Source organism: Agrilus planipennis, unplaced genomic scaffold, assembly GCF_000699045.2.
Source record: "Agrilus planipennis isolate EAB-ADULT unplaced genomic scaffold, Apla_2.0 scaffold272, whole genome shotgun sequence".
Lineage (NCBI taxonomy): Eukaryota > Metazoa > Arthropoda > Insecta > Coleoptera > Buprestidae > Agrilus > Agrilus planipennis.
This window is the reverse complement of record NW_020439208.1, coordinates 99,575-111,194: the sequence shown is the minus strand read 5'-3', so window position 1 is coordinate 111,194 and position 11,620 is coordinate 99,575. Positions and strand designations below refer to the sequence as shown.

The 11,620-nt window shown below is 34.9% G+C and overlaps 1 protein-coding gene across 1 annotated transcript in view; it reads right to left on the bottom strand.

The window, feature by feature from the left end:
• Positions 1-5,133: 5,133 nt before the first annotated feature.
• LOC108741701 overlaps positions 5,134-11,620 on the bottom strand; it is a 45,980-nt gene continuing 39,493 nt past the window's right edge. The window contains exons 5-8 of the mRNA XM_025978149.1: positions 7,844-8,053; positions 7,531-7,731; positions 6,321-6,478; positions 5,134-5,351 (exon numbers count right to left, since the gene is read on the bottom strand). Coding sequence (XP_025833934.1) covers positions 5,191-5,351; positions 6,321-6,478; positions 7,531-7,731; positions 7,844-8,053 — 730 coding nt within the window. The 3' untranslated portion in view covers positions 5,134-5,190. The remainder of the gene's footprint in view (positions 5,352-6,320; positions 6,479-7,530; positions 7,732-7,843; positions 8,054-11,620) is intronic.

Genomic DNA, 11,620 nt, shown 5'->3' with positions numbered 1-11,620 from the left:
ACGGATCCCAATTCGATGTGCTTTTATTTCTTGATCGGTGAACGAGAAGGTTATAGACAAATCTGCTTCAATAAAGGACTGTAGGATTGAATTAATTTTCAAAATATAAACGAATAAGCATTTTCAGAATACCCAGTTCATTTCATTATGGGCCGCCACTGTTCATGAGTATTTCCTCTCAGTTTGTGCTATAGTACAGATATAGTGAAACACTTTACGATTGCTACTTTTGTATCTGCCTTATTATAAGTGAAAAATCATTGATGGAACGTATTGGAGTCGTTATTGATCTTCTACATTATTGAGGAAACAGAAAACGTTGAAGCTGAGAGGGAGGTCTGTTGCGATAATGTTAAGCTGCTCGGTATGGCTTGACACCGTGTGAGTCCTTTCGTATATAAGGAACGACAATATTGCACTTTAATTTCCGTTTGATTCCAGCCACGGCGCCGACGTTTCAAAAGAGATTTCAAAATAAACAAGCAAATTTACGAACTTTGTTGAATTTATAGGCACTAACGAGAAAACGGTGGTTAATAACGAGGTTAAAATGCGTCATGCACATTAACGAGCCAACAAAATGATATGTACACGGGTATCTAAATGTTTAAGACACCACTTATCAGGGTATTTACTGCCTTTTGTAGACTCTGATTTTAATTGAAAAGCCAAACACGTACTTAGTAAACAATTATTTGCGTTCGTAGCCGGCGAAAATTTTCCTATATAGGTAGATACCTACTACTACTGCTTGTCGTAAATTATAATTAGGTACGTACAAACGTTTTACTTTAGCATGTACCGTCAACACAATTAACAAACGTTAGGTGCATTAAGATTTGTAATTGTTTAAACAATTTTTCGCGAAGTAATAGAGTATTTCATTTCTATACGGAAAAGTATTCTGAATTTTTGCCCACGAATAAAAGTTGCGAAAAACACACTAAACCGCAGAAAAATATGTTAGAGTGGTATCGATTTTATTAATAATTCACAATTTTTTTGTACTGTGTCGATTCTTAATCTGATGAAGAAGTGTATTCAATATTGATCGGCAGTGAGTTTTCAAGGTACAAATAAATATTTAAATCAATAATCTTAAGGTGTTGTATTAAATATCCACTCTTCTATTCAATGCAACTGTCTATATAATTAGATGTTACTAGTAGAAAGCTAATTCACTATAGTGATTCTTTTATCTGTTAGATAATTCTGTCTCAAGTAACCACCTAATATTAAGCATCTCCGTGTATTTCCTTTAAAATTTATCTCAAAATCGTAGTGCATCTACTGTTGTACTTTTTGTAAACGAATTCTCCATATCAAAGACTTGACAGATTAACAATTGCGATTTATCAAATTGAAATTCGTATTTTTTATTGTTACCTTCATCAAAAAGTCGTCAATCCTAAGAATGTTTGGACACGCACCTCCACTCTTTCCTATCCTGAGCTAATCTTCGCATTTCCCTAGAACTAGAACATCCCAAATCCTAAAATATTTGTGAAAAGTAATCTAATCTAGTTTATTACGTCTACTTATCTTATCTCCCGTTTCTAATATGTCTTCCTTTTATATCTACCAACCTATTCTTACTGACTTCCATGATGCTTTTTATTCTCCTTCTGTTTCTAGTACCTCGTCATTTCTAACCTCTATCCACAGTAATCAGGTATCCTCATTATTCGCCTGGAACACCACATTTCGAACGCTTCTAACTTTTTCTTTTCTGCCGTGTCCACAGTCCATGTTTCGCACCCGTCCAGCGTCGCGCTCCAGACATGCATCTGTAACAATCCTTTTCGAATTTCTGAATCAACCGTTCGCGAGCATACAAGTGTTCTGTTTTTTTAAAGGCGACTCTATCCTACGCAATCCTATGTTTTATCTACTGCTTCTTTCTTCTTGATACCGAAAATCATCCACTTCTTCCAATTTTTCGTCTCACTTTCACTGCTTTTACTTCCCTTACATACGTAGTTTTTGTTTTACTTTTATTATGATATAAATTCCACACGTAATCACGGATTTAGAATACAGATACTCTGTATCAGACACACACACACACACACCTATTGCGAGAAGAATTATTTGCATTACAGGATGTACTTTACCAGTTAAATAGATGTGCATGTTAATCATATCAATGTTTTATTACAGTAAAAACCCTATGTTTACGATAGTGTTATGCAAAAACGATGTTATGCTTTCTGATTCAAAAATATGCCTACCCTGATTTAATTTGCTAATGCAATAGGTAGCGTGATCGGGCTTGCAATGTCCATAATATACCTAAATAGGTAAGAAATATTATTAATAAGGTACAAGTATCCGTTTTAACCGCATTAAGAATGCTTGAAGTGGTTATTACATGAATATGGAATAGGGACAGGTCACTTACCAAACCGATTAGTTTGGAATAATTTTAGACGGTCACTCTCCTCGGAAATTAGTGTTACCATAGCTGTTAATTAAAAATACCGTAGATAGAAAAAATTAAAAATTATTAGATACTAGCTGACCCGGCAGACTTCGTACTGCCTCAATCGATAAATAAAAGACCTAAACTTTTGTATAAAATAAACTTAAAACAAACAAAAAGAATCCATAATTAATTAAATAAAAAAATTTAATTTGTGACAAATCATCTGAAAGATAGTTAACAACCTTCATGTTTATTCACCTTTTAAACCTTCTCTGGACTTCCACAAATAATTTAAGACCAAAATTAGCCGAATCGGTCCATCCGTTCTCGAGTTTTAGTCAGACTAACGAACAGCAATTCATTTTTATATTATTAGATATTAGAAGCATCAGGAGAACATAGATCGTAATGAAAGTCAGTAAGTTTCTGTATTACTTGGAGTTATTTATATACAAATATCTTTTTTCTATCAGGTTGTACACCTGTAGCGATGACACTTATTTGCTCTTCATATCTAATGTTATTGTCCAAAAAGCATTAATTTCTTTAAGTATCTAGGAAGTCAGATAAGTCAGAACGGAAGGAATAGTAGGGATATAAAGCAGAGGATAGCGCAGGGTCGTGTCGTCTTCAATAAAAAGAAGTCAGTTCTAAGCTCGCAAACGGTTAATTTAGAGATTCGAAAAAGGTTGTTAAAGGTGTATATTTGGAGCGAGGCGCTATACGGGTGCGAAACATGGACAGTGGGCGCGGCGGAAAGGGAAAGGTTAGAAGTGTTCGAAATGTGGTGTTGCCGGCGAATGATAAGGATACCGTGGATAGAGAAGGTTACAAATTAAGAGATATTAGAAAGAATATTAGAACAGAGGACTCTATTGAAGTCAATAAGACATAAGTGATAGGTTGATAGGACACCTTCTCAGGCATGAAGGTCTAGTCAAGACATGAGTTAGGAGGGGTAGAGGTAGACCTAGATTAGATTACTCTTCGCAAATAGTTAAGGATGTGGGTTGTTCTAGTTTTAGGGAAATGCGAAGATTAGCTCAAGATAGGATAGAGTGGATGTGGGTGCCCAACCAGTCAGAGGATTGATGACCTTATGATGATGATAGGTATCTTTACAAAAAAAAATTGGACATAATTAGTTTACCTCACGTACCTACGTAAATAAATCATGTCTAATTTGCGTTTACTTATTTTGTGCTAATTTCACTGATTCAATTAATATTTTCAATTCACTAATTAGTTCAGTTAATATTCACTAATTTGTTGTGGTGTGATTAGAACTGTTAATATTAGTTGAAGTTCACCTTATAAATCCACGTACGAAACATTCCCCTTGATGCTATTTATAAAAAAAAATGAAGAAACTTAGTAGTATTTATTTCAGTGGTAAAATTTTCCTAGATCTCTTTTTCGTTTTGTTTTGCAAACAAACTCATCGCTTGCAATTCGCGAATGCAATAAAGAGTTGTAAATAATGAGCCGTCGGTGTCGGCAATTGTCTTCGCCGGAGTTTTCCAAGTCGAGCTCATCTGTATCAGAGTAAACCGGAAATTTACCGTAGCACATGTCACACTTTGTACCCTAAAGCGCTTCCTTGATTACTCAAGAATAAGTAGCGAGTAGCATAGCGAACTATTACTTGTCCACGTAATCCAGACCGTTGCCGCGGTTACGACTTACACGTATATAAATGTATGTGTTCGACTAATTAAAAGGGTCACGGCGCACTCATTATTCGAATAAATTATGGGCGGCGCGGAGTTTCGAAAAAGTCTCCGTCTGTTTTGTTTCCTTGCGGAATGTTCAGCTTTTTCGATCCTGTGACTAGGCAAAAGAACGCTTCAAAGTTGTTACTAAATCATTGTTTGTTTCACCACAATTTGAATGTACTTCAATTAGTATGTAATAAAATAATATTCGCTAACCATTAAATTAGGATTATATAGACTATAAGTTAGTACAAATAGAATAAAAGTATGAACGTGACACGTGAAAAAAGAATCTACCTATGGTTACTCTCCTGCTTAGTTTGTGGCACTAAATGGAGGTTTTAAAATATAGCAAGCTTTACAAAGTGTTTCTGAAATAAGTGGCAAGCTTGCAGAAGATGATAGGATACTATAAAGTAAGAAAAATTAAGTAAGGTCTGAAAATCCACTGTTGTCGAGGAAGTACAGGCAAAGGCCAGTCCGGCGCTGGTTGTATCTCTCAGGGAAATAGGACACTGCAACGCCGCATTCAATCAGCTGCTACGTAGAACCTGTCTAAAGTTTGTTTTTTTTTAACGGTATAGGCTCATATTGCGTATGTATGTAGATAGCAAAAGTCATTAGAAGTAGGTCAATATGTCAGTGTCATAGGTCAGTACAGAGTATTATTGCATTGCTGAATGCGTGAGTTTCTAGACGATTATTTTTCTAAACAGTGGATTAGACGTACAGGTCCTGTATTCAGGCCAGCTCATCCGTTTGATTTCTTTGTATGGGGTTGTATGAAATAGCGTGTGTAACAAACGCCAGCCAGAGTACGCAAAATTATCTTTTGATATTGAAATTTTAACAGCTTAGAAAGTGAAGCACTCGACTTGATTTTCTTCCTTTTATGAAAAATGCGAATTTCATTTATAAATAAAATAATGTTAGTTACAAATATCCAGAATTATGAAAACTACTTTATTGCTTGATATCTATAAGTAAATAATAAGATAATGGTTACAACCAATTAAAAAATATTAGTGATTAATTTTCCAAACAAAATAATCACTTCTTCTTCCCTTTCTTATCTTTCTTCTTGTCCTTTTCTTTACCGCCTGATTTTGGAGGTGGAACCTTGCTTTCTTCCTCTTTGATTAGCCAGTCGATGTATCTTTGTCGAATTGCCAGCGCATCCTTCAGTAACTCCATTGACTCATTTCTGACCTCTGAAATGTACAAACACGGTCTTCAAAAAAAAATTATTTTACATAACTATTGAAGAAAAGGCTAAGGCTTTGACGGCCGTCGTCATCATCATTCATCCTAGGTATTCAGGTTTAATGAACGTGCTCCAGGATTTTTCCATTGTTTAGTGAAAATCCCTACAGAATAGACAGTGTACCTATTCAACGCTTCGTCAACAACTGTAGTTAGCATTCTCGAAGAAGGTAGCGATGGGCATGAAATAGTGAGACAGTCTTAGTACAACCAAGTACCTTACGCCCTTTGCTATTTTCCCTGAGAATGAAAAGCACAGTTTTAGACGAAAGGGCGAATAAATAACTCCATCAACAAGTCTAAATATTATGATATTTAATTTAGAATTGCACCGGATAGTGATTTTGCGGAATACCGGATAATCGGCTACCCAGCATGATCTGTTCTGGGTACCCGGCAAAACTTATGTGATTAATGGTTCATGTCTACGTTCTTACTGGCTTTTCAATAAATATCATCCTCACCAACGTCCCAAGTCCCGTTCAAAAAGTCAAACACTAAACCAACGAAATTTTAATTTTTGGTTGGCGGATTTTCAACGAAAACTTTGAGTTGAAACCGTTGAAATATTAAAAGTCTGTAAGGTGACAAAATCATACTATAAAGTCGTCGATAATCAAAACCTGATATACCAACAAGCGACAGAAATTGCAACAGTTCGGCCATGCTTTTGTCTTCTCTTGTTCAATAGAAACGGAACTACACCGAAATAATAAATAATCTGGTATAATAATCAACAAATACGAGTAATACAAATTGGGACAAACGACCAATCCCAATGCAATTTTAATTACCAATTTTCATAAGGTAGGTTTTTGTTATACTTATTAAATTATTATTATTGTTGGTGTTTGTTTTTTTTGTCGGATCTGACGCGTACCGGATTCAAACTGGGTCTAATTTAAACTTTATTATACCTTCTAACCAAAGCTTCATAAACTCTCTTCTATTCTTCAACTCTGCTATTAAATACGAAAGGTTACTTTGGCTATTGAACAGCATCTCCTGGTATTCTTCAGTTTTTAATTGGTGATTTAAAAGGAATTCTTGTATATTCTCTTCAGTCATTACTTCTCTGGAAATTGATATTGATAGGAGATTGTCATAAGAAAATAACTGCAAATAAGTCTCTAATTTGAATCCATCTTGTTATATATTGCAACCCTATTAAAATACAGTGTAAACTCTATATAACGACACTTAAGAGACTGAACATTTTTCGGCGTTATAAAGAGTGGTCGTTAAATGGAGAGAAATAAAAGATATTATTTTACTATTCTATAATAATATGCATTTACCAATATAGTACACATTTTGCACACGAACATTATTATTCATACATTGCGTATAGCCTGTTATCTTCATCTCATGTTTTTTGCTGCTCCAATATTTTAATTGTATTTTGTTACGTATCTTACTCATATCTTGAGATACTGCTGGATCAATTTGTTTATATAAAAAGTATTTTTTTAATAGTTTCGCTGCATCAAGTGCTTGTTTGATGCTTGGTGGAAGGACAGGATCATCTTCTTCAACAACATACACAGCCGCAGTTCTTATATATTTCGGCAACTTAGAAAGCACTGCTCAATGATTTATAATGCGGCATTGTTGTCGATAAATAGAGTGAGCGTGACGCTATATACAGTGTAATATTGTATAGAAAATAATGTAAACCAACCAAAGTCAAGCATTTTCGACGTTTTAAGGAGTGTGTCGTTAAATCGAGTAACGTTATAAAGAGTTTACACTGTATGTATTTTAAGAAAATTGTACCATATCGCCAGAACAACATTAGGTACATCAGAACTTGTCATTATTACATCTTTTTTAATTAGTGCTAGGAGATTTTATGAAAACACTGCGATGCTGATTGTATTTTAAATAATAAACATTTTCTTTACATCATATTTCGGAAAGTCAATTTTTGGAAGTAAAAATTTAACTGAATTTCATAATCTTCTTATTTTATTATTCGTTTCTCAAAAATCTTTGATGTGAAAGCTAACATATCCATAAAATTTTTGACTTGGGATTTTTTATAAAAACATGCCGAAAATGTATGAATAAAAAACACATAAGTGTAATAAGACAAATAACTGATAAATGTTTTTCTCCATTTCTGACCTGCTTCTCTCCGAATATGGGAGATCATCTCCGTCTTCATCTTCATATTCGGGAAGTAGATAATCTTTATATATCTCACTTGCAGTTTCTTTAACAGGTGGAAAACGTTTGCGTTTAACTAATTCGAGAGTTAAGTATTCCCCTTCCCAACCTTCCGATTCTTCAAACTCCTGCTTTTGAAGAGATATCAAATAATTCAACCTGAAATCGTTAGGTTACTGCCATTTCATCGACAAGCTTTTAGGAATTTTTCCACTTAATCAAATTGCAAATCAAAGATGTAGCAAATACAAATGAAATACAAATCGTGTACCTTAACATTATTCCGCGTTGTGCTCTTTCAGGATCGTCAAGAAGCCATGCCTTCTTAGAATTTGCTATCTCAAGATCGCGAGTTCTATCTTCAGCCACTACAATATTTTCAGGCTCTTCGGCTATGAAATGTAGCAACCAAAAAGGCCGGGTGCTGCAAAAGCTGCTTCTTTTTTCGACAAGTAACTGACTTTGTCTCTTAGACGACTTTCTAAATCGCAATATGAAGCATTGTTAGTTAGATAGGCACTTATAAGAGGTGCAAGCCAAAAGTCTTATAAAAAAATAATTAAATGCATTTTTTGTACAACGCTGTCAATGTAGTATTGAGGTTCACTGTATCGTTTCTGTCACTCTTGGAATGCCCTCTGGAAGTTTTTATTCTCATGAATATTTCAAAGATGTTAAAAAATTTCTTCTAGATGCAGTTTAAACGTCAAAAACAGCAAAGTTAGCTAGGGAATAGGGTAGGTGTTCAAGCGGTTTTACGTTAAGTCCTGAACAATTGTCTTTCTTCATTCCCAGTTTTGTCGTCGATCACCATACCCAGTCTACTCCGCACATATTGTCCTCCCTAGACAAAAATTTTCAGTCTCTCTCCAGTCTCTCAGAGTCTTTCACCGTCTCTGAGAGCGCCTCTCGCAGTCCTTCACAGTCTCTCAGTTATTGCCTAGGTGTTTTTATGGATCTCTCACAGTCTCTGATGAAAGACTCGAACGATAAAATTGTTAATTCAGAGATTCGAGTCTCTCACAGAGAAACTGAATGAATAAAACTGAACAATTGAGAGACTCGAGTCTCTCGTAAAAAGACTGGGATCTCTGAAATATATTGAACTTAGAAAATTTTAACCATACCTATCGAGACACCACTTATTGAGAGATTCGAGTCTCTCGTTCAGAGATTCTAGTCTCTCGTTCAGAGATTCCAGTCTCTCGTTCAGAGATTCGAGTCTCTAGTTCAGAGACTGGATACGAAATGAGAATCTCTCTATGAGCGACTCCAGTCTCTCGTTCCGACACGCTAAACAATTTTTTTGACAGGCTCTCTCAGCGACACCAGAGAGACTCGATGAGAGACGGAGACTCGAGTCTCGCTTTCAGATGCTCTGAGAGACTGAACATTTTTATCTCGGGCTGGCTTACTTTTTGCTGTTTTATAAATCATAACGTCACCTGCAAGGAAGATTTACGTCCATTGAAGCGATCTAATTAAGAGAAATCGCCGATCTTCCCCAACATGTTGACTGGGAAAGACTTATAGAGGATACGTAAAGCAGGACGAGAGAGTAAGTGAAATATGTATATAACCTCACGTGGACATCTCTTTGAAGGTGGTGTTGATGCATGATGTTATAAATGAAATGTAACTTGTTAGCTTTTTATTAAATCACAAGCTTTTGCCCGCGGCTTCACTCGCGTATTTAAAAATTGAAAATAGCATTTAAAATTCAAGCTATTTCTGTTTTACTCAAGTCAAGTGTGTATTAATTCTATTCGCACAGGTTTCCCCAAGGTCACGTATCTAACCGTTTGAAATGATTTGTAAAACTAATTCTTTCTATCACTCGGGAACAGTATTTTATGTGGATGAAAGGCACCCTATGTCCTTTGCTGTACCTCTGACAAGTTGGGTTCTAAATTTCATGATGATCGTTTGAGTAGATAAGGCTTGAAGTGGTAGCAAACAAACAAACAAATACATACAGTAGAACCTCTATAACTCGAACATCAAGAATTTTGACTTAGGCGGATTTTGATTCGACTTAGAGGTTAAGATTTGGTGTACTTTCATTGTCGGTAAATCCTTAAAGTCGATAATTTAATTTTCTTCGAACTATAGAAATAATAAGTTTCAAATTATCGAGTTGTCATGATTGTAAAATGAAACATTGCTATGTTCGAGATACAGAGGTCCAATTTAATTTTTCGAGTTATAGAGGGAAAATATGTACCAAAATGGCTTGTAGGGACTCACTGATTATTTCAACCAATAGAGGGTTTATATTTCGAGTAATGGAGGTTTTGAGGCTTGAAGGGAAGGTAACAAAATATTTTTTCGAGTCTGGAAGTTTTCGACCTATCGAGGTTTGACTTCAAGAGATTCTACTGTATTAGGATTCCGGATACTTTCGATTCGCATCTCATATTTAGTGGATCTTATTTTATAAAATGTTTCACTTATTTTAAGAGCCCTCCAAGGAATCCTTTTCATTATTACAAAACAAAAAGTTCCGGTAGTAAGAAATTTCGTTAGTATTCGAAATACATTTCCGCCTGCAATTTTCTCCGGCCCATTTTCCAATCTCATTTTAGAAACGACGTTTTGAAAGGAAATCAAGTGGGGTCAAATGGATTTACTCTGACAGTTATAGGTACTTATTTGAATTGCTTTTGAAATAATTGTGACCCCGTGGGTTGTACAACAAACCAGAAGCCCAAAATTCAAACTTTCATTAATCATGGCCCCTTTTTTTCTCAACTGATGCTTCTTTTGCGATTTTGCCTAAAGTTACATTTGTTTTTGACCCAGTAAGAAGTTTCTCCAGTTTTTTGTTAGCTTTTGAATTAATCCGTCTTATTATTAATGTAAAAAAGGACGACATGGTCACAAATAAATATCAAAGAAGAAAATGCCTACTGTTTTTCCATAAGCTAAAAGTAGGTCAACAATAAATAATAAAATGCGTCAAAAGCCAACGAACTTTCATATAGAATCCAAAAAAAGATAATAAGTCAGTTGTAATAAACAACCCTGTTACTTATATTTTTTTAAAACTTTTAATATTTGTATAGTAGAGTTAGTTTGGAATCTCGCGGGTCATGACCTTGCATTGTGCAGTGACAAAACTCCGCGAGTTCATTGATTTCTACTCTCTCTAAAAATATTGGCTATATGACTGTCATCGTTTACGTAGTTAGCAATTAGAACAACTTTTTCAATGTGTAGATACAAAATGAATGCAATAAGGTCCGCTCCTTGCGCATTACGCGGCCCACGGCATTTTAAAATACCTCTACTTTTCAATATGATAGGAATTTCAGGAGGGTTGGATTTTCTGTGTTGTATCCTGTCTACGTTGCATCAGTTTTTTTGAAAGATATATAATACATGTGTATAATAGGCATGTGCTATTGATTGGTTTGAATTTGTAGGCATTACCCTTACCAAAACAACTGAAAACGGAGGTTGAATATTAGCACATATTATGTAGTGTAATATCATCACGTAATCATCATTTTATATAAGCAAATTTAAAAAGTAATAACAACAATAGCCCATTGAATTAATTTTCTTCTATTAATTCAAATCAGCAACTTGAATTTAATCGGTAACTTATCAAAACTGCCCTGAGCGTGCTGACGAGAATCAATAAATCAATAAATTTCTAACCAAAACTTTAATGTTCTTTATTAATTTTTTGCATCATATATTCAGTTTGTCAATAGATACCTTAGTAAGGCCCTTATCAAACCTTATGCAATATTACAGTTAGCAGAAAATGTCAGTAGATGGCGGTGTATCGTGAAATATAGGGTCAATTGAAAAGTCCCCGGCCTGACACATAGATGGCGGCACCAGAACTAAATCCATGTGATTTTCAGTTAGTCTTAACCTTCAAAAGACGCGTCTATAAATTTGACGGTTGTCGGATCATTAGTTTGTGAATTATAGCATTTTTAGTGAAGCAACTTTTGTTATTGTGAAAAAAATGGATAAAAAGGAATTTCGCGTGTAGATAAAATATTGCTTTTTGAAGGGAAAAAATACAGTTGAA